Genomic DNA, 23912 nt, shown 5'->3' on the forward strand with positions numbered 1-23912 from the left:
GCCAAACACTCCCACCTAGCTGCCTGCTTCTAAAAGGAGATGATCTTCTGCTCAGAGAGACCGTTGTAGTGGTGTTTAAATTGTAATCCTGTGGGCCAGCGTACAGCTTTGGTAATGTCTGAGGGAGGTTGGTGGGGAAGAAACCTCATGGCACAATTGGCCTGTTGGTAGAGGAGGAATGGCACATATAGGGCCATATCAGTAACATCTCTGGTTATCACTGGCGTACAGGTTAATCGTTAAGGGATTGCCTCTGGTAATGGGATGTTGCATAGGCATTGCTGCCCTGTTCTGAGCCCCTCGCCTCCCCCTTGCCAGTTCTTTGCTTTGAGCCCTGTGTTTGAGTCCCATGTAGATTTCCTTACAGACCATTAATTTCTTTTAAGCTGAAACTTCCCATTTACTATGCTGAAGGCTTCAGCATCGCCTCCTCCGATACCAAGGTGTGGTGGGCTTGGTGTAAGAACCTATCCACCACAGGGGAAAACAAAGAGCTCCAAGGGTGGCCAAGTTTAAACCCATAGGCCTGAACAGGCTAACGGGGCCAGCTCTTGGGAAGAGTAGCAAAACCCTCCTGACTGCCTGCAAAGAGGGCTTTGCTCAAAGCACATGGGTTCCATTTATTGTAAAATACTTCTCCCCCGCATGAGCTATTCAGAAGAGTCCACTGCAGAATCCTGAAACTGACGCAGCTTTCTTTATCTTGCTTTCCTTCCTTATTTTTTATTGTTTTGGGTCGGTCCATTTAACCTTTTTGTTTTCTGCTTCAACTTTGTTTTGTTAATTCGGAACATGTGGTGAAATCTGTTTGCTCAATGACTGGCCAATCCTCTTTGTTTTTTCTTCTCTCACCTATATTATATTCCTAAATTGTATTTTGTGTATGTGGGACTCCAATCCATCTCAATTCAACACTCAATTTAATTACCAATTCATATGCATATATATTGCTTTGTTGTGTTTTGTATCCTGGTGTTGCCTGCGTGCCTTTTGTAATAACCTTTTTGTTCTGTGCTTGTGTGTCTGTTTAATTACTGCTTGGTTATTTATCCACACAAACCTCCTTCATGCTTATTTTTGGTTTTTGTGCTGCTTTTTTTGTCCTCCTCCCCACAACCCTGGTTCCTGTGTGACTGTCCATGTCCGAAACACACCCCTCTCTCTCTCTCCTGCTTTGGCTTGTCCTACCCATGAAATCCTGCAGGGTTTTATGGACTTGATGAATCGGATCTCGACAAGGTCTTCCACTTGCCCACGACCACTTTCATTGGAGGCAATGAGTCGGCTCTTCCACTCCGCGAGATCATCCGCCGCCTGGAGGTAAGACAAGTGCAGGGGAATTGCACAGACTTCAGAAAACTAGGCTGTTCCATTTGGTTCCCAATTTGGGATCTTTATCGGGAGATTTAATAATAAAACTCTGAATGCTACTTCCCCCTGCCTCACCAGAGATCAGAATTCTCTGTTCCCCTTTCCTTTATTACTCATATTCAGCACTTAACATGGCACTCTTCATCCATGGATCTCCAAGCTCTTCACAGCAATAGGAGGCTCTGTTATCCCCATTTTACAGCTGGAGAAAGAGGCTATGCGAGATTGTGATATGCCCAAGATCACACAGTGAGTTAGGTCACTGTGACCTAACCAAGTTCTACTTACTACCAATCCAGGGACCAGTATTGCCAACCCCAAGTGTTTAGATTTCATAAGTGCGGTCCCTCCCCAAGAATCGTGAGATCTTAATAAAAATACTCCCAAATTTACTATTTGCCTTCTGGATTTTGAGCCTTTAGGATCACATTTTCCAGCCACACTCTGCGATCATGAGGGAATAGAAACTTTTTCTTCACTTATGAAAGGTGAGATTCTCCCATCATCACAAGACTCCAGGAGCTGGAAATTCAAGAAAAAAAAAACTAGATATCATACGACTCATAAATAGTCTGAGAATTAGTAACACTGAGAGCCTGACCCACTGCAGACATCCCCAAAACAGTATTGAAAGCAGGAGAATGTCACTCCCAGCTCTGCACTCGAGATAACAGTGGATGGAGGAAGCGGCTGGGACCTGTAACTCAAGGCTTGGCAGGGAGAAAGCTTTCTGTCCCATGATGGACATTTGTAGTACTCCTCTCTTCCAGCAGCCATGTTATGTATCTGGAAGGCTCAGTGCCTCAGTCTGGGATTGAAGCAAAGCTTTCAACTCATAGTTGTGCTTTCATTCCAGGAGTTGGATCTCAGGGACTGGTGCTACAGGGCAGTGGGGTGGTGTCATAAGTAACTTGTGCCCCCTTCTGCCTCATCCAAGGAGCCACTCTAGGGAGAATGAGAGCCAGATGCTTGTTAGGATGGTGGGTGCTAAACCCACTGGATGTCTGGATGGAGGAGTGAGGTAATGGCCAAAGTCAGCTTGCTGTTATGGGGTGGGCAGGCACAAGGAGGGAGAGCTGGGCACCATCCCTCGAACAGATTCATGAAGGAGTTGAGATGGGGGAAGAGCAGCCCTGGCGCAAGCACACCTTCCTCTGTCAGTGGTTGGAGCATGTACCCTTGGCCTGCCGCTCTTGCAGGAGTAGGGAGGGAGCAGGTGCTGCTGATCATGCTTCCAATGAAGGAAGTAGGGCAAGGAGCCAGTTACTCGGGCACTGTCACTTCTTTGTGCACCTAGTCACAACAGGTGCAACCATCCAACTGCCCAGCCCAGCTTTGTTCATTCACACTATGAAGCGCCCTTCTCCCGAGGAGCCACTGAGTTTCATGCTTCACCGCAGTCTGTAGAAGGACTGTGATCACCTCCTTTTATGCCTCAATGGTGGCAGCCGCGCTGTAACACATTATATCTTTCAAGGGGTTGTGCAAATCCCAGATGATAGAATATTGCACATGCTATGTTACCTTGATTATGAAAGGAGGAGCTGTGCATGGTAACTGTTCTGTCCTGAGGGCCGTGTTCTGGAGCTGTTGCTGTCAGAACCAGTCAGTGTTCAGAAAACGGTGTGTAATCTATGGCTCACAATGTCAAATACAGCTCATTTTTCTCAGTAAGATGCATATAGTCTGAAACCATCAGCACAGCTTAAAAAACAGGACAGCACCTGCCAAGCCATAGTCTCTTCTTACCATCAACATCAAGTCCTGACTGCTAGTCCTATGTGCTAACATTAAGGACCAGATTTCCAAGAAAGCTGAATGCGTTGGGTCCCGAGCTCTTGTGACAATCTGGCTCCATATATCTTGTGCCTCAGCATGCCCTTCTCTGGTTGTCAGGCAGGTTCTTGTTCCAGGTAACTCCCTAGCATGCACTGTGCTGTTGACAATGCATCTCCCACACAACCTCATTGGGGCTATGCCTGTGCCTTCTGCAGAATACCTCTATTCTGTAAGTATGGACTAACCAGCTCCCTGGAGCAACCCTATGGCTGATACAACCTCAGCAGCTTAGTGCAATGCTGGGGAATAGCTCGGGAGAGGAGTGAGCAGTTTGTAGCAGGGCTGGATTTCACAAAACACTGGCAGGTCTCTTCGCTTTCTGATGTGCCAAAGGCCCAACGTGCTCTGGTGTTAGGGGGATGCAGGAGGCCATTCTAATACTGCTTGGGCCTTCTGTGCCGTTTGCAGGGCTCCTTGAATTCTGAACGAGGAGCCCATGCCACATGTGGTGACAGGCATTTATTACATTTTATACTTTGCAGGGCAAAAGTGACTTAAGTCTCCTGCTTTACCTTGTGTTCCTCTTTCCTGTGTTAAATAGATGGCTTACTGCCAGCACGTTGGCGTGGAGTTCATGTTTATTAATGACCTGGAGCAATGTCAGTGGATACGGCGGAAATTTGAGACTCCAGGAATCATGCAGTTTACCACTGACGAGAAACGCACCCTACTGGCAAGGCTGGTGCGCTCAACCAGGTATTCTGTCTACCTTTGGTGTCCCTCTGGTGCCGTATGGATGGGGTGGTTCGGTGATGTCCCACGGAGCTCTTAGTGCCACTGATTTGCCTATGGTACTTGTCCAGCCCAGTCACCTATGTATCTGAAACTCTCTCACTCTTTAATGTATTTATCCCACAATACCCTGTTATACAGATGGGGCAGTTGAGGCACAGAAAGGCTACAGGACTTGCCCAAGTCTTTAGCAGAGCAGGGACTTGAATTCAGGGTGGTTCTTCGAGTGATTCCAATTAGGTGTGTGCGCGCTGCGTGCACGGTCGTCGGAAGATTTTTACCCTAGCAACACTCGGTTGGTCGGCTGAGGCGCCCCCTGGAGTGGCGCCTTTATGGCACCGGATATATGCCCCGGCCAACCCAGTGCCCCCTCAGTTCCTTCTTACCGCCCGTGACGGTCGTTGGAACTGTGGAGCGCAGCTTAGCCGATCTCCACTCTCCCTAGCATTCGCTTTAGTACCTCTTAATAGTTTCTGATTAGTTGTTAATAGTTGTGAATTACTTGGTATAGTTAGAGTTAGTTTAACTAGTGGGGGGGAAACGGGGTCTTCTCCCTTCTCCCCTATCCCAGTACCCAGGCCCATGCCTGGGTCTCCGGGCTTCAAACCCTGCTCGGCTTGCCAGAGACCGATGCCAACGGGAGACCCCCACGACTCTTGCCTAAGGTGTCTGGGGGAATCCCACCAAACAGACAAGTGCCGCATTTGCAAAGCCTTCAAGCCGAGGACCAGGAAGGAGCGGGACTTTAGACTGAAGCAGCTCCTTATGGGCGGCACTTAGCCCGGTCCCTTCCTCCGCGCGCCGAGACTTGGCACCGTCGTCCTCGGTGCGGAGTGCCCCTGTGGCACCGACTGGTCTGGCACCGCGTTCGGACTCTACCAAAGACTCGCGGCACCAGATCTCCCCAGCACCTCCACCACTGCAGGTCTCTATCTCCGAGCCAGAAGAAGAAGCAGCCCAAGCACTTCTTGTTTGTCGGTGCGAGAGCCACCGACGCTTCCCGCACCGCAGTTGGAGCCACGTCCATTGCCGGAGCGCATAGGACAAATATTGGCTCCTGCACCGTCAACTCTGGCGCTGCAAGGGCCGTGGAGTCTGGTGCACGTAAGCTCCCCGGTGCACACCGCGGTCAAGCTGAGACTACCCTCCACACCGGAGACCTTTTCAACGGCGTGGGACTTGATCGCGCTCAGAGCCGACTCCTCTGCAGCCGGCAGCACGGACGGTGCTGTCGAATGGAAAGCCATCCCTCATGCGCCACTGTCGCCGAGTGAAGGAGGACGACACCGGTCCAGGTCCCGATCTTCTTCCTGGCACCTATCACGACGTCGCTCGCAGTCCCGGCACCGTTCTCGTTCTCTGCGCTGGTTGTACTCGCGACGCCGCTCCGGCTCGCAGAGATACGAATTGCGTTACGGCCGGTACCGAGCGGACTCCCAGCACCGCTCCCGGTACCGGTCAGAGCGGCACTCAACCCGGAGCCGATCCTGACGCCGATCTCACCGGAGGTCGCCATCGAGATCCAGATCAGGCTCCCGGTACCGATCGGATCGCAGGCACCGATCAACGTCTTGGTACAGTTCTGCCTCACGGCACCGGTCCCCGGCACTGTACAGCACCGGGGTACTCTGCAATGGCGCTTACAGCACCGTCTTGGCCATCTCGCTCTGCCTCTGTGTCTTCATGCTCACAAGGTGGCTACCACGCCCAGGACCAGGGTGAGGGCAGTACAGGCCAGTGGCTAGAAGGCCAGGACAAATATCGGCTTGTATTTTAAAGAATCCTTATTGAGGTTGGAGGAAAAAAACATCCCGATGTGTAGAAAGAATAGTAAATATGGCAGGTGACCAGCTTGGCTTAACAGTGAAATCCTTGCTGATCTTAAATGCAAAAAAAGAAGCCTACAAGAAGTGGAAGATTGGACAAATGACCAGGGAGGAGTATAAAAATATTGCTCAGGCATGCAGGAGTGAAATCAGGAAGGGCAAATCACACTTGGGAGTTGCAGCTAGCAAGAGATGTTAAGAGTAACAAGAAGGGTTTCTTCAGGTATGTTAGCAACAAGAAGAAAGTCAAAGAAAGTGTGGGCCCCTTACTGAATGAGGGAGGCAACCTAGTGACAGAGGATGTGGAAAAAGCTAATGTACTCAATGCTTTTTTTGCCTCTGTCTTCACGAACAAGGTCAGCTCCCAGACTGCTGCACTGGGCAACACAGCATGGGGAGGAGGTGACCAGCCCTCTGTGGAGAAAGAAGTGCTTTGGGACTACTTAGAAAAACTGGACGAGCACAAGTCCATGGGGCCGGATGCGCTGCATCCGAGGGTGCTAAAGGAGTTGGCAGATCTGATTGCAGAGCCATTGGCCATTATCTTTGAAAACTCATGGCAATTGGGGGAGGTCCCAGATGACTGGAAAAAGGCTAATGTAGTGCCCGTCTTTAAAAAAGGGAAGGAGGAGGATCTGGGGAACTAAAGGCCAGTCATCCTCACCTTAGTCATCATCCCTCGGGGGGGAGGGATAGCTCAATGGTTTGAGCATTGGCCTGCTAAACCCAGGGTTGTGAGTTCAATCCTTGAGGGGGCCACCGAGGGATCTGGGGCAAAATCAGTACTTGGTCCTGCTAGTGAAGGCAGGGGGCTGGACTCGATGACCTTTCAAGGTCCCTTCCAGTTCTAGGAGATAGGATATCTCCATTAATTTAAAAAAAGTCCCTGGAAAAATCATGGAGCAGGTCCTCAAGGAATCCATTCTGAAGCACTTAAAGGAGAAGAAAGTGATCAGGAACAGTCAGCATGGATTCACCAAGGGCAAGTCATGCCTGACTAACCTAATTGCCTTCTATGAGGAGATAACTGGCTCTGTGGATGAGGGGAAAGCAGTGGATGTGTTATTCCTTGACTTTAGCAAAGCTTTTGATACGGTCTCCCACAGTATTCTTGCCAGCAAGTTAAAGAAGTATGCACTGGATGAATGGACTATAAGGTGGATAGAAAGCTGGCTAGATCGTCGGGCTCAACGGGTAGTGATCAATGGCTCCATGTCTAGTTGGCAGCCAGTTTCAAGCGGAGTGCCCCAAGGGTCGGTCCTGGGGCTGGTTTTGTTCAATATCTTCATTAATGATCTGGAGGATGGTGTGGACTGCACTCTCAGCAAGTTTGCAGATGACACTAAAGTGGGAGGAGTGGTAGATACGCTGGAGGGTAGGGATAAGATACAGAGGGACCTAGACAAATTAGAGGATTGGGCCAAAAGAAACCTGATGAGGTTCAACAAGGACAAGTGCAGAGTCCTGCACTTAGGACGGAAGAATCCCATTCACTGTAACAGACTAGAGACTGAATGGCTAGGAAGCAGTTCTGCAGAAAAGGCCCTAGGGGTTACAGTGGACGAGAAGCTGGATATGAGTCAACAGTGTGCCCTTGTCGCCAAGAAGGCTAATGGCATTCTGGGCTGTATAAGTAGGGGCACTGCCAGCAGATCGAGGCACATGATCATTCCCCTCTATTTGGCATTTGGTGAGGCCTCATCTGGAGTACTGTGTCCAGTTTTGGGCCCCACACTACAAGAAGGATGTGGAAAAATTGGAAAGAGTCCAGCGGAGGGCAACAAAAATGATTAGGGGGCTGGAGCACGTGACTTATGAGGAGAGGCTGAGGGAACTGGGATTGTTTAGTCTGCAGAAGAGAGGAATGAGGGGGGATTTGATAGCTGCTTTCAACTACCTGAAAGGGAGTTCCAAAGAGGATGGAGCTAGACTGTTCTCAGTGGTAGCAGATGACAGAACAAGGAGTAATGGTCTCAAGTTGCAGTGGGGGAGGTTTAGGTTGGATATTAGGAAAAACTTTTTCACTAGGAGGGTGGTGAAGCACTGGAATGGGTTCCCTAGGGAGATGGTGGAATCTCCTTCCTTAGAGGTTTTTAAGGTCAGGCTTGACAAAGCCCTGGCTGGGATGATTTAGTTGGGGATTGGTCCTGCTTTGAGCAGGGGATTGGACTAGATACCTCCTGAGGTCCCTTCCAACTCTGATATTCTATGATTCTATGAGGACCCGGGCCACGAACCCCCACAGTGGTCCTTTTGGACCCCCTGGGCATACCATCAGGCCCAGGGGGCTCCTTCGGGGGCTTCCCGTTCCGCCCCTTCGGAGCCCCAAGTACCGGAGGCCACTGTGTCTCACGCCCCACCCCGGGAGGCTCTGAGGCGACTGCTCCAGCGCCAATGCAGGCCCACACTCCTAGCGTGATGGACCTTGAGCAACAAGATCCTCCACAAGAGGACCTTGCGCAGGATCCCTTAGTCCCGGGGGTATCTTCCTCGCCCGATGAGGCCGTGTCGGGGACTACGGTTTCGGGCCTTCCTCCTATGGACCTCCGCGCCCACCAGGAACTGCTCCGCAGGGTGGCGCACAATATGAACCTCCAGGTAGAGGAGGTGGTGGAGGTAGAGGACCCTGTGGTGGACATTCTGTCCGCGGAGGCACCGTCTAGAGTTGCCCTCCCCATCATACGAACCATACAGGCCAATGCCAAGACAATCTGGCAATCGCCAGCCTCTATTCCACCTACGGCCAAGGGGGTGGAAAGGAAGTACTTTGTCCCTTCAAAGGACTACGAGTACCTCTATACGCATCCCCAACCGTGCTCCCTTGTCGTGGCTTCGGTCAACGAGAAGGAGCGGCACGGTCAGCAGGCCCCGGCGCCTAAATCAAAGGACACTAGATGCCTAGACTTGTTTGGGCGCAAGGTGTACTCAGCCGGAGGCTTGCAGCTCAGGGTGGCCAACCAGCAGGCACTCCTGAGCCGATATGACTATAATTCGTGGCACTCTATGGAGAAATTCAAGGAGTTGGTTCCACAGGAGTCCAGAGAGGAATTTGGGGCTACAGTAGAGGAGGGCAGGAAGGTGGCCAGAACCCTCCCTACAAGCCTCTCTGGACGCGGCAGACTCGGCAGCTAGGACCCTGGCCTCGGGCATAGCCATGTGCCGCATCTCGTGGCTTGCAGGTCTCTGGCTTACCACCAGAGTTACAGCAGACCCTCCAGGACCTGCCCTTTGATGGCCAGGGCCTATTCTCCGAGAAGACAGACTCAAGGCTGCAGAGTCTGAAGGACTCGAGAATTATCATGTGCTCTCTGGGAATGCATACCCCAGTAATGCAGAGAAGGCCCTTCAGACCACAGCCTCAGAGGTCATACCTCCCCCTCGGCCGAGACAGGACTTCTTTAGAAGACGTGGCCGAGGTGGTAAAAGGAAACAAACTGGACACCAAGCCAGCCAAGGCCAGGGCCCTCCCAAGCCATCGGCAGGGCCTAAGCAGAACTTTGAAGGTGCGCCCGAGGACGGAGCACCAGTCTCCATTCAGGATCCTTCCCTGCCTTTCCAAAATCATCGTCTCCCATTTCCTCCATGCGTGGTCCTACATAACATCAGACCGTTGGGTCCTACACACGGTGGAAAGGGGATACTCCCTCCAATTTGCTCCCCCCATCCCCCTCCTTCCCCGTCCCTCTTCAGGAACCCTTCTCACATGCACCTCCTTCTGCAGGAGGTCCAATCACTCCTGGCTTTGGGAGCAATAGAGTAGGTTCCGGGAGAGTCAAGGGGCAAGGGCTTTTATTCCCGCTACTTCCTAATCCCCAAGGCCAAGGGCGGGCTTCAGCCCATCCTGGACCTACGCGGACTCAACAAATTTATGGTAAAGTTGAAGTTCCGCATGGTCTCACTAGGGACCGTTATTCCTTCCCTAGATCCTGGAGACTGGTACGCTGCCCTCGACATGAAGGACGCGTACTTCCATATTGTGATCTACCCAGCGCACAGATGCTTCCTTCGCTTTGTGGTCACTCAACAGCACTTTCAATTCACCGACTTCCTTTCAGCCTACCCACGGCCCCCAGGGTGATTACCCAATGCATGGCTGTGGTAGCTGCCTCCCTTTGTCGACAACGGGTCCAAGTGTTCCCATATCTCGACGACTGGCTTATTCGGGGTCGCTCCAGGGATCAGGTGCAGTCTCACGTTCAGCTCACCATGAACATGTTCAGTCGGCTGGGCCTCTGGCTCAATGTTGCGAAATCCACTCTGGTACTAACTCAGAGGATAGAATTCATAGGAGCAGTATTAGACTCAGGCCTAGCATGGGCAATTCTGCCGGAAGCACGCTTCCAATCCCTGGTGAACATCGTCCATAGCCTGCAAAGCTTCCCAACCTCGACCGTGAAAACATGCCTATGCCTCCTGGGACACATGACCTCTTGCACGTTTGTGACCAGGCACGCCAGGCTGCAACTACGTCCACTCCAAGCTTGGCTATCAACAGTATACCGCCCAGGTCGGGACAGCTTGAGCACGGTGGTTACCATCCCGCCAGGGGTATTAGCCTCTCTAGGCTGGTGGCTGGACCCCAAATCAGTGTGCGAAGGGGTGCCATTTCACGCCCCGCAGCCCTCAGTATCCCTAGTCACAGATTTGTCATCCCTGGGATGGGGAGCCCACCTCGGGAACCTCTGTACATAGGGGCTATGGTCGGCAGGAGAGTTATCCCTGCACATCAACGTACGGAAACTCAGAGCAGTGCGCCTGGCGTGTCAAGCATTCCGAGAGCGCCTTAAGGCCGTTGTGTTGCAGTCCTCACAGACAACACTACGGCCATGTTTTTCATCAACAAGCAAGGGGGAGCCCGGTCGTCCCCCCTCTGTCAGGAGACCACTCGTCTGTGGGAATTCTGCATAGCCCACTCGATCCATCTGGTGGCGTAGTTTCTCCCAGGGGTCCAGAACACCTTAGTGGACCACCTCAGCAGATCATTCCAGGCTCACGAGTGGTCGGTTCGCCCGGCCGTCATCCACTCTGTCTTCCTGAAGTGGGGCTTTCCCCTGATAGACGTTTTCGCCTTAGGCATAGGCATTCTCGTGAGAATCGGAAATGCCAGGTGTTCTGCTCTCTCCAAGGGCGACTCTCCGGGTTCCCTGTCGGACACCTTCCTAATTCAGTGGAAGGATCACCTGTGCTATGCCTTTCCTCCATTCCCGCTAGTCCACAGGGTCCTAATCAAGCTGCTCAGGGATAGAGCCCGTCTGATTCTGGTCACCCCGGCATAGCCCAGACAGCCCTGGTATACCACTCTCCTAGAGCTGTCGGTGGACACCCCGATTCCACTCCCGCTGTGGCCAGACCTGATCACTCAGGATCACGGTCGACTCTGTCATCCCGACCTGCATTCTCTCCACCTCACAGCATGGATGCGGCATGGCTAAATCAGTCTGAGCTGTGCTGTTCTCACTCGGTCCAGCAGATCCTTTTGGGTAGCAGGAAACCCTTTACCAGGTCCACATACTTAGCCAAGTGGAAGCGTTTTTCCTGCTGGTGCGCCTGGAATCATATGACCCCCCCTACAGGCGTCAGTACCTATCATCTTGGACTATCTCCTGTCCTTAAAGCAGCAGGGCTTGGCAATCTCTTCTATCAGGATGCACCTGGCAGCTATTTCGGCTTTCCACCCGGACGAAAATGGGCACTTGGTCTTCTCCAATCCCATGGTCAGCAGATTTCTCAAGGGGTTGGAGCGCCTGTTCCCACCAATTCGACAACCGGTCCCTATGTGGGATCTTAACCTGGTCCTATCCAGACTCATGGGTGCCCCGTTTGAGCCGATGGCCACCTACTTGCTCCTGTACCTTTCCAGGAAGACAACCTTCCTCGTAGCTATCACCTTGGCAAGGCGCGTGTCTGAGCTCAGAGCACTCACATTGGAAAACACCGTATATGTTCCACAAGGACAAGGTACAGCTGCTACCCCACCCAGCCTTCCTCCCTAAGGTGGTGTCTGCCTTCCATGTCAACTAGGACATATTCCTCCCTGTCTTCTACCCGAGGCCGCACGCCTCTCAACTGGAGCAACAACTGCACTCCCTAGACGTTCGCAGGGCCCTGGCCTTCTACATCGAGCGAATGAAACCCTTCAGGAAAACATCACAGCTGTTTGTTGCTGTGGCAGACCGGATGAAGGGCCTTCCAGTATCCTCCCAGCGCATCTCGTCCTGGATCACATCATGCATCCGGGCGTGCTATGACTTGGCTGGTGTCGCATCTACGCACCTTACTGCCCGCTCCACGCAGGCTCAGGCTTCATCTTTAGGGCAGCGACTTGGTCATCAGTACATACCTTCGCCGCCCACTATGTGGTAGTGCAGCAGTCCAGGGGTGATGCTGCATTTCGTTCAGCGGTCCTTCACTCCGCGACACCTCACTCTGACCCCAGCGCTTAGGTAAGGCTTGGGAGTCACCTAACTGGAATCGATATGAGCAAGCACTCGAAGAAAAGACGGTTACTCACCTTTGTAACTGTTGTTCTTCGAGATCTGTTGCTTATATCCATTCCAAACCCGCCCATCTTCCCCTCTGTCGGAGTAGCCGGCAAGAAGGAACTGAGGGGGCGCTGGGTCGGCGGGGGCATATATCCGGCGCCATAAAGGGGGCTCCTCTGCCGACCCACTGAGTGTTGCTAGGGTAAAAATCTTCCGACGATCATGCGCGCGCATGCGCGCGCCTAATTGGAATGGATATGAGCAACACATCTCGAAGAACAACTGTTACAAAGGTGAGTAACCGTCTTTTCCTGAGTCCCAGGCTGGAGCCCTAACCACTGGCCACCCTGCCTCTGGAGGTCCTTTGTGAAGCCTGTCAGTCAAGTGACTCCACTTGTGTACACCCAAAAATTGTGGCCTTAAACTATTTATAGGATCCCCCCACACCCACAGAAATCACATAGATTCGCCTCTGGACAGTTATTTAAATATCATCTTAGCAGGTGTAATCCAAATGTTAACACGTCTTTTCTGTGTGTTACACATATAAGCATGGTGCATGCCTTGGAGTGGGAGAGGGTGGCTGGGACTTTATCTTAATGTCCCCAGAAGTGCAATTCTTCTTCGAGTGCTTGCTCATATCAATTCCAGTTAGGTGTGTGCATGCGCCGCATGCTCGGCTGTTGGAAACTTTCCCCTAGCAGCTACTTGTCGGGCCAGCTGTGGAGCCCCCTGGAGTGGCACCGGTATGGCGCTCTATATATGACCCTGCCGGCCTGATCCCCCACCCCCTTCAGTTCCTTCTTACCGCCAATGACGGTTGTTGGAACAGTGGTCTCATGCTTGCAAGTGTTCCACTAATCCCTAGCTTTTCTGTTAATCTCTGTATATAGTTACCCAATATTAGTTAGTTAATAGTTCTTAGTTAGTTGTTAATTATAGTCTCACTACTTAGCAGGTTGGGGGCTTCTGTGTATCGCCCAGGCCGTGACAGTCTGGACACAGTGCTGACCATCCCTCAGCACAAACTCGACTCCCTACGGTGGTGGCTGAATCCCGCGCGGTAGGGGCCAGGGTTCCTTTTCGCCCACCCCAACCCACCTTGACCTTAATCATAGATGCGTCCGCGTTGGGCTGGGGAGCGCACCTGGGAAGCCTGACAACTCAGGGCCTATGGCAAGTAGAGGAACTGGCTCTGCATATCAACATCAAAGAACTCAGAGCGATCCACCTCGCCTGCCAAGCTTTTCTGACTCGCTTGCAGGGCCACTGCGTAGCGGTATTGACAGACAACACCACGGCTATGTTTTATATAAACAAGCAAGGCGGAGCCTGCTCGTCTCCTCTCTGCCAGGAAGCCCTCCTACTGTGGGAATTTTGCCTAGCCCACTCCATCCTTCTCCAGGTTTCATACCTGCCGGGTGTTCAGAACGTGCTGGCGGACAGCCTGAGCAGACGTTTCCTCACAAACAAGTGGTCGATTGACCCGGACATCATCCACTCAGTCTTCTGCAGTTGGGGGTTTCCTCAAATCGACCTGTTCACCACATGGGCCAACAGGAAGTGCCCAACCTTTTGCTCCTTCAGGAGCCATACCCCAGGCTTGGTCGCAGATGCGTTCATGATTCCATGGTCGGGCAGCTACTATACGCCTTCCCACCAATCCCGCTGATCCACAAGTGCTTCTCAAAATCCGCAGGGACAAGGCGGACATCGTTTTGGTGGCCCCAGCCTGGCCTCGCCAGTGCTTGTACTCCACCCTCATGGACTTGTCGGTCCAGTCACCGATACGGCTACCTCTCACTCCCGACCTCATTACACAGGACCACGGTCGCCTCCTTCACCCAGACCTTCAGTCTCTCCACCTCAAGGCCTGGAGAATCCGTGGCTGAATCAGGCAGAGCTCGCCTGTTCGGATCCGGTGAGGCAGGTAGTTCTGGAAAGCCGCAAGCTGTCTACTAGGGCCACATACAGGGCAAAATGGAAGAGGTTCTCCAGCTGGTGCGCCCAAAGGCAGGTGCTCCCGCTCCAGGCTCCCATTCCTGGTATCCTGGATTATCTTCTGTACCTGAAGGACCAGTGTCTGGCATTTTGGTTCCCTCCAGGTCCACCTCGTGGCCATCTCGGCCTTTCACCCAGGTGATTCTGGGCGTTCAGTGTTCGCTCACCTCATCGTGGGACATTTCCTGGAAGGCCTGAAGAAGATACATCCCCCGATGAAGCTCCCCATCCCCGCCTGGGACCTTAACCTAGTCCTCTCCCGCCTCATGGGCCCTTCCTTCGAGCCTTTAGCTTCTTGCTCACTCCTCTACCTCTCTTGGAAAGTAGCTTTTCTGGTGGCTATCACCTTGGCATGATGCGTGTCTGAGCTGCGGGCCCTCACCTCTGAGCCCCCATACACGATTTTTCATAAAGACACGGGGGTTCACCCAGCTTTCCTTCCCAAGGTGGTGTCCCGCTTCCATATTAGCCAGGACATCTTCCTGCCAGTCTTTTATCCAAAGCCACACAACAGCCCTCAAGAACAACAGCTGCACTCGCTGGATGTTAGGAGAGTGCTCGCTTTCTATATCAAGCGCACAAAGCCATTCCGAAACACAACCCAGTTGTTCATTGCTATAGCAGAGCGGATGAAGGGTTTGCCAGTTTCCTCCCAGCGGATCTCCTCCTGGATCACAGCTTGTATCCGCACCTGTTATGACTTGGCAAAGGCTCTTCCGCCTGCCATCACGGCTCACTCCACGAGGGCTCAGGCCTCCTCGGCAGCCGTTCTAGCCCAAGTACCTCTCCAGGAAATCTGCAGGGCTGCGACGTGTCTTCTGTGCATACTTTGACGTCGCACTATGCCATTGTCCACCAATCTAGGAACGATGCGGCCTTCGGCAGAGCGGTACTTTGATCGGCAATACCTTGACTCCGACCCCACCTCCTCGGTAAGGCTTGGAAGTCACCTAACTGGAATTGATATGAGCAAGCACTCAAAGAAGAAAAAACGGTTACTCACCTTTTGTAACTGTTGTTCTTCAAGATGTGTTGCTCGTATCTATTCCATTCCCCCCGACCTTCCCCTCTGTCGGAGTAGCCGGCAAGAAGGAACTGAAGGGGGGTCGGGCCGGCAGGGTCGTATATAGAGCGCCATGCCTGCGCCACTCCAGGGGGCTCCACAGCCGGCCCAACGAGTAGCTGCTAGGGGAAAGTTTCCGACAGCCGTGCACACGGCGCATGCACACCTAACTGGAATGGATATGAGCAACACATCTCGAAGAACAACAGTTACAAAAGGTGCGTAATGGTTTGGGTTTTTTTTCTGTATTGAGTCTGATCTCTAGCAACCTCATTCTCTGAGACTTCAGCTATCTCACTGACGTCCCGTTTGACCCCTCAGCCTCCCATTTCTTTTCCACTGCCTCCTTGTTGACCTTAACCCCGTATTAATTCCCACACTCCTTACAATGGCTCCTCTCTCAACCTTGTCTGAGCACTGCTCTCACCAATCTCCCATCACCAAGTTCCTTCTCTCAGGCCACCATCTCGTCGCTTTCAACATAACCTCCTGCCCCCCACCCCGAAGCTTTCTGTGGTCTCCAGACCGTCAACGCCTTTGATGGCCTTGCTGTTCTCAGATGTTTCCTCTGTTGATTTTTGTTGTGGAACCTCACTCAGCTATCCCCCGTCTCCCCTAGTGCCTGATTCCTCTGCTCCTGAATGTTTCCAGGGGGAGTTTCACTTTCTCCATTATGGGTGTGTTTCTCTTCCTTCAATCCTATCCTCCCTCTTTTCCATACAGTGCTATTCATCACTGCCCACTGGTTCCAGCTCACAGAAACTCAGCCTTTGCCTCCCTTCTGAAATGCCCCCCATCTTGCATCTTTTCCCCTCCCTGCTCAAGGTCTTCTCAGCTCCTTCAAGGAGATCAACAAGATTATAATGAGTCTTCCACCAGCCCCCACATTGCTTCTTCTCTTCTGTCACAGACAGAGGTTTTTGATTGCTCCCTACCTTTGCCTTCTCCCCCTTTCCACCCCATCTCCATTCACTACCACTGCCTCCTGCACCTCTCCTCTAACTCCTGGAACCTCCCCACTTGGACTTTGCCTCCATTCCATTCACTGCATCCGCTCTTCCCAAGTTCCCGCTTTGCAGCCGCTTCTCAGGGCCCTCTTCTTCCACCCCCCTGCAGCTTTTGGTGCTCTTGATTATAACGTTCCATTTTGAAATCTTGACCCCCTTTTGGTTTCCACCACTCCAGCCTACCTCTGCCTGTTAGCCAGCTGGCTGTTGGCTGCTCACGGGAATTCTTGGCATTTACTTAAAGCTATATTTAGATTGTATATTTTATCCTTCTCTCTTGCCCTTCATATGTTCCTTTCATTCTTAGATTAGGACCAATGTTGGGCAGGGACTGTGCTGGGTGTGGCTAGCACTTTGTACATAGTGCGTGCTATCCTAGTAGTAATAATTATAAGGGCACAACACAGCCAATGGAGCATAGAAGAATCACTTGCACAAGTGACCTGTCAGTCTATATCATCCATCTGTGACTCCCCCACTAACGTCCCTGTGGGTTCTCTGGCCCATGCAATAGGCTGTAGCCTGACCATTGACTTCTGTCTGACTCTGCCTTTCAGGTTTGAGGAGTTCCTCCATCGGAAATGGTCTTCAGAGAAGCGTTTTGGCTTGGAAGGCTGTGAGGTGCTTATCCCAGCCCTAAAGACGATCATTGACAAGTCAAGTGCGAATGGAGTGGATTATGTTATCATGGGAATGCCACACAGGTAACAGGATCCTTGTCTCCCCACCCCATATTTTGGCGGCGGGGGCAGCTGGCAGGTCAGAAAGCTGCAGGCAGGTGGCAGTTGGTTGGTGGGGCTGAGGTGTAAAGGGAAGCTGGCTTCCCCTAGAACTCTTTCTCCTAGCATGAGATGACTTTTTCCAAAGATGATTAAGTTTAATTTGATTGAAAACGATATAAACAAACTGAGATTCAAATGCATCTTGGGCATTAGCATCACCCATTCATAGCTAACATCACCCATTATACAAGGCTGCAGGAAATGTATCTTAACATACAGGGAACACCCTGTGCCTTTCTAAACAAAATGCCCAGCAAGCCCTTGTTTATTATCTGCATAACTGCACACTGGAATCTGCAGAATAATAGAGTTTCCCCAGTAAGCCCTTAATCTAGGGTATGTGTTGTACCGCCTGCAGAGGAGCCAGGGGTTCCCTGTGGATATTGAGGCCCTGTTGCTCAGGTGCACAATACTAGGCAATTTGGACCTGTGTTTTAAGAAGGTCTGGCCTTGCAACACGGATTTAACTGGCATCTGGATCCAAATTAATTGGGAAGTGTAAAGAATGGTCTTCCTGAGGTGGCTGCCAGCATAGGGGAATCTCCTGTGGCTGTTTCTGCCAGAGTCCGGCATGAGTAAATCATAGTATTTCAAAAAGAACTCCTCATGGGACAGGGTGCTGCCAGGTGACCCACCTTGCTTTCCTCTTCAGAAGGAGCGCAGGGTACTGGAGTCTCTTGCCACAGACTGTACCACCAGTTTGGCAGGGCGTGGGGGAATGTAAAACTGCTTGTTCTTGGTGTAAAATAGGAAGAGGAATGGGTCCTTTGCCTTGGTTTGAAGCATAGATGGTGCGGTGAGAAGCACTCTCTCCAGACAAGCAGCATAGAGTGCAAGGCGAGCTGTCCACCTGTAGCTGACTGTGGCATTGATTTCACAGAGGGCGTCTGAATGTTCTCGCCAACGTGATCAGGAAGGAGCTGGAGCAGATCTTCTGTCAGTTTGATTCCAAGCTGGAGGCTGCTGATGAAGTGAGTGAGGTTTGAGTAGAGTCTAAGCAAGCAGCCACATGAGAGTATAGGTACAGTATGCAGTGGGGCTCTTTCTCCAGACAGCAGACTACACTTGGCAATCCCTATCCCCAGAGGCCCCAGCAGAATTCACGAGAAGACCACATGAGTTGTCAGTCCTAGGGTCCCATCTAGCCTGGTATCCCATTTCTGACAGTTGCCAGAACCAGCTGTATCAGAAGGAGGTGCAAGAATCTCCTTAGTGGGCAATTCTGGAATAACCTGTCCATACGGGAAACCTCTGCCTGTTCCTGACCCTCGTCAGTTAGTGGTTGGCTTGCCCTGAACCAGGAAGGTTCATAACCCTTCTGTTTTTCTTATCCTGTGACTTACTGTTGGGTGTTCTCCTTATCCAGATGGATAACTAGTTATTTATTGATCCTGCTCAGTTCATGGCCTCGATACCGTGTGGCAGTGAATTCTGCAGGGTAAATGTTGCTTTAAATGTGTTGTCTCAGTTGATCCAGTTTCCAAGCCAAGACAGTACTTTATCCCATGACTGTTTTGTTTACCTTAATAGCTTCTTGTGAGACTTGGTAGCCTCTTCAAAATAGTCTTGAGAGTCCAGTAAATTATGAATCTTGGTTCTCCTGTAGCCTCTACCTTGCTGTCAGAGATGCTAGTGGATTAGAGAGACATGGTTGTTCGTTGACACAAGCTGGGCTGATCTGTCCCTATCCTATCATGAGTTTCTAGGTCAGGCTTCCCCCTTTCTTCCATAGTGTGGCCCATGTGTTGGTAGAGAGATCATCTTATGGAGCACTTCCCCTCTATAGCATGTTCTGATTTTTGGCCACATGCCATGCCACTAGCAGCTATAGTAATTCCTTGTTCCTCTTCGAGTGATTGCTCATGTGCATTCCACAATAGGTGTGCATACTCGCCACGTGCACCGGTGCCGGAAGTTTTCCCCTTAGCAGTACCTGTAGGGGGGAGCGCCCCTAGTGACCCCTGGAGTGGCGCCGCCCTGGTGCGGTATAAGGGGCGCTGCGCGCTCCCCCCACCCTCAGTTTCTTGTTGCTGCCAGTGAAGGTGCTTCGGAACTGCTCTGCTCCAGCTCTGCTGTAGTTTTCCCTCTTGGACTTTGTTAGTTCGTAGTTAGTAGTGCCTGTAGTTTAAACAAAAACAAAAAGTAGCTTTAGTTAGAATTAGTTAAGTGCGCCTGGGTCGGGGCATGCCCTGTGCCCCAGGCTTTAAGTCGTGAGACACTTGCAAATGGTCTATGGCCGTGAGTGAGCCGCACGCAGACTGTTTACGCTGTCTGGGGGAACCCATCTCAGCGACCGCAGCAAGATTTGCAGATCTTTCAAACCTCGGACCAAGAAGGAGCGGGACGTTCGGCTCCAAGCCATTTTCACACCACTGCGCCGCTCCAAGTCAGCACCGAGCACTGTGGCATCGGTGCGCGGCGACCCAACGGTGCCCTCCATCAGTTGGCACCACTCCCTGTCCATGGGACACTCTAAAAAGGCGAAGAAGAGGTCTTGTCCGCCAAGGCACCAGAGCAAGACTGGGGGAGAGACTAGACCCACGTTAGGCAGCTCTCGGTCCCCATCGGCCTCGTGGCCTCTGACTCAAGTTGAGCGGAGTAGCCCAGCCCACTCCGAGCCAGCCTCCCTGGACGCCAGTGGCCACATTCGGGTGCCCTCCATGCCAGAGGCCCTGCAGGCGGCTCGAGACGTTATGTCTCTCTGCCTACCATATGGACCAAGACATTTTCCTGACGGTGCTCTGTCCCAAACCCCATGCGTCTAGTGAGGTGCTGCCTCCACATGCTGGATGTGAGACGAGCCCTGGCCTTTTACCTGAAACATACGAAACCATTCAGAAAGTGCTTGCAACAGTTCATCGCCTCGGCCGAACACATGAGAGGCTGGCCGATCTCCACTCAGCGGCTCTCCAACTGGGTCACCTCATTTATCCATACTTGTTACAACCTAGCGGGAGTTCCCCTGCCGCGATTGTGAGGGCACACTCGACTAGGGCGTAAGCCTCGTCGGCTGCCTTTCTGGCCCATGTCCCTATTCAGGAAATCTGTAGGGCTGCCACATGGTCATCGGTTCACACTTTCACCTCGCATTATGCGATCGTCTCCCAAACCAGGGAGGACACCGGGTTTGGCAGGGCAGTACTTCGTCCCGAGTGTCTGTGAACTCCTACCCACCTCCAACAAATATATCTTGGAATCACCTACTGTGGAATGCACATGAGCAATCACTCGAAGAAGAAAAGACAGTTACCTTTCCGTAATAGGTGTTCTTTGAGATGTGTTGCTCATGTGCACTCCACATCCTGCCCTCCTTCCCCTCTGTCGGACTTGTCTGGCAAGAAGGAACTGAGGGTGGGGGGAGAGCGCAGCACCCCTTATACTGCGCCAGGGCGGCGCCGCACTCACTACGGGCACTCCCCTATGGGTACTACTAAGGGAAAAACTTCCGGCACCGCTGCACATGGCGAGCACGCACACCTATTGTGGAATGGACATGAGCAACACATCTCGAAGAACACCAGTTATGGAAAGGTAACGGTCTTTTTGGGGGGAAGGGGAAGCTTGTGTATATTTATGCCCCTTCTTACACTTACACAATTTTACTTCACCTGTCCCAATCTTTCTCCCACCCTAGTGAGTTTATTCCCACTTCTTCCTGATCTCCCACTTCCAGACCCCGCTTCCTTTTCTTCTCTCCTCTCCCCCCTGCCCCATCCACCTCCCTTGCTCTCTCCAGACCCCATGCACTTGCCTCCTTTCCTCAGTGCTTCTACCTCCTGGCTGCTGTCACACCCTCAATACCCTTTGGTTCTCCCATCTCTAGGGTATAAATGAGGTCAGATGCTTATCGGAGGTGCACAGAATACAGCTGGTAACCAGGACCTATGTTGTTGAACTTGGATGATTAAAGCTAGTAGTACTTAGGTACCCAAACAAGAGCCCTGCCTTGGCTTCAATGGGAGCAGGACTGGGTTCTTAAACAATATAAATGATTTTCACCTTTGTGGCCAATATTTGGGGCACCTCTGTGCTGCTATTACTCTGTGATATCAGCAAATGCACGTGCTCTATGGGTTCAGTGTTTCTGGTAATTGCAGCTCTAGCTGAAGAGCTCCAAATTCATGACACTTGTGTACTCCACACGGCACTAGCAGACGCTGCGTACCCATGCTGTGAGCCTATGGACTGCGGAAGGCATCAGGGACTCCTGCTCTCATCCGAAATCTCCCCAAGCTCTGCCGCCCACGCTCCTCTCTTGACTCTGCTCTTTCTCTCCAGGGCTCGGGAGACGTGAAGTACCACTTGGGAATGTACCACCGGAGGATTAACCGTGTCACTGAGAGGAACATCACCCTCTCCTTGGTGGCAAACCCCTCTCACTTGGAGGCTGCAGATCCAGTGGTTATGGGCAAGACGAAGGCGGAGCAGTTTTATTGTGGGGACACTAAAGGAAAGAAGGTAAAGGGCATCGAATATCTCTGATCCAGTGTCTGTTACAAGTTTATTCAAACTCGGCTCGTAGCTGACTGAAGGGAGGCAAACTGCTCCATCAGGGAGCCAGATTAGCCGAAGAAATCCATGTGGTTTGTTTTCCATTCTAAATTTCCCCAGAGATCTGGAGTGCTGTCTGCCACAGGAAGAGTTCTGGTCCTACATAAAGCACCCTCTCCTGTTTTATTCCTCCATCAATAGTCAGAGCAGTGCCGCTTCTGTCCTGCTCCAACTTAACCGAGCCATAGCGAGCAGCGGAAGTAGCGGCTCAGCCAAAATGTCCTCTCTGATTTTGGGTGTCTTGGAGTGGGAGGCCAGATTGCTAGAAACAGTGAATGCACGAATCTCCAGTTCAAGTCAGGGGAAGGGGCGGGTGTTCAGCACCTCTGAAAATGGGGCTCAGGGTGTTGCAACTGAGGTATCTGAGAACCGAGGCATCCCAAATCGGTGGCCATTTAAAAACAAAAAAAATCAGCTTGGTGCTCGTGCTGTGCTGCTACTCAGCAGCAGCTAGAGGCCTTGGTAGTATTCTCAGAGGGGCCGGGGATGGAAATGGGAGGAGATATTGAAGTCGATGAAATGGCAGAAGGCTGAAAGATGCCACAGTTAAGCTTTGTATAACTTGCTGGAAAGGGATAAGCCAATATTTGGTGGCTATGGTGGTGGATTGCAGATCTAGACGTCACCATGACTAGGTGATGCAAAGGGGATTCACTCAGACTGAGAACCACTGGCAGTTACTCTGGAAGTCACTGAGAACAGCAGAGACTGGAGAGAAACAGAGAACAGCAGAAAGGGTTGGAGAAAAATATCTGTGGTGCGGATCCTCAAAAAGAAAAATAGAATGATGTGGCAATTTACCAGCCATTAATCCGTTCCCTTGTAAAAAGACACCATGTGAGTGACTGGCCCATGATCAATAAGAGAAATGAGCTTATGTGGAATCATCGTAGACTCTTCTTCACTTTGCTGTACTAACAAAATGTAGTGGAGGAAGAGGACACAGAGGATGGAGGATCTGTTTGTTTCAGTGAATTTGATCAAGTGCCTCATTTAGTTCAGATGCCCTTGTATAGGGACAAAGTCTTAAGGCATATTGTAAAGTGCGGTAATGGAAAGTCCCAGCGAATGGACGCATGAGAGTCATCAGTGGGATTGGGGTTAGATCCATTCTGAAAGAGTGGTTAACAAGCAGACCCACCCTAGAATTGCAAACCCCACCGACAGAGAAATAACACTAAGGAACCTCAAGAGGGAGTAATGTGAGAGTCAGGCTGCAATGATGCAGCCTAAGGCATCGGGATGGGGAGGGAGGTCCCTTTTGCGGCAGGAGATCTCTGCGACAAGTAACCACTTGTGAAAGTGTCTGAGTGAAGTCCTGGTTCCATTGCAGTTGGTGGGAGTTTTGCCACTGACTTCAGCGTAGCCAGGAGTTGCATGTCTAGAGGCATGTTGTGCAGCAGGAAGTCACTTTCTCTTATAGAAAATGACTATAAACAAATTCTCCCTCCCCAGTTAAACCTGACCAAACTGAAGGAACTGAATGTAAATCGAGGATCACTGTGATCCTGAGATGTGTCCTTGGCTTGGAATAGGTAGTGGGGAACAGAGGATCCATTCCATGAGAGAGAACAGCTGTGTCCTTCAACATGTATCCTAATGTGAAAGAACAAGCCATAAAAAATGGGCTGTTGTAAGCAACTTCAGTGTCTGGCTTATAACAAACATGTATCCAATATCCTGGGAGAGGTATAAGGGTGAGATTCAACGAGATCAAAAATAGCCCTGGTCCTTTGTGGGAGGACGGAGAATATACCAAGATGAATACTGTCCTCTGGTACGGCAGCATCTGTAGACAGCACTCCACGTCTAGCGTGATTAGGCAGCAGCCTCACACAGATACTAGTGGAATTCCCATTTTAATTGCTGCACCTGAAGTGTCCTCACTAACATTTGAGGTGGCTTGTGAAATGCACATCCTTTATCTATGGGCATGAATTTTTTCAACCCACACTTGGGAGGGAAGTCTGTCATCAGTAAAATCAAAAGCAACACTCATTTTCATTTAGGATGATTCCCTTTTTCCAAAAGCTGGAGAAGTGAGATAGGCACTGGCTGGTGCTCAGTAAACTTTATCCACCACTGGGACTGGTTCCAATGTAACACTCAGCAGTATATCAGTTAATTGGCATAATCCACTGATTGCCTTTAATTCCAAGAATCATTTTTAACTAGGGTTGTAAATTAATTGCCATTAACTCATGCGATTAACTCAAAAAAAAAAAAAAGATTAAAAAAATCACGATTAATCTCACTGT

At 51.3% G+C, this 23912-nt stretch overlaps 1 protein-coding gene across 1 annotated transcript in view; it reads left to right on the forward strand.

The window, feature by feature from the left end:
* The window catches only part of OGDH (oxoglutarate dehydrogenase), a 107783-nt gene that overhangs the window by 66910 nt on the left and 16961 nt on the right, over positions 1 to 23912 (forward strand). Inside the window, exons 6-10 of the mRNA XM_065399731.1 lie at positions 1205 to 1320; positions 3752 to 3906; positions 16879 to 17025; positions 17984 to 18074; positions 21382 to 21561. Coding sequence (XP_065255803.1) covers positions 1205 to 1320; positions 3752 to 3906; positions 16879 to 17025; positions 17984 to 18074; positions 21382 to 21561 — 689 coding nt within the window. The remainder of the gene's footprint in view (positions 1 to 1204; positions 1321 to 3751; positions 3907 to 16878; positions 17026 to 17983; positions 18075 to 21381; positions 21562 to 23912) is intronic.

Source organism: Emys orbicularis, chromosome 2 (genome assembly GCF_028017835.1).
Source record: "Emys orbicularis isolate rEmyOrb1 chromosome 2, rEmyOrb1.hap1, whole genome shotgun sequence".
Taxonomy (NCBI): domain Eukaryota; kingdom Metazoa; phylum Chordata; order Testudines; family Emydidae; genus Emys; species Emys orbicularis.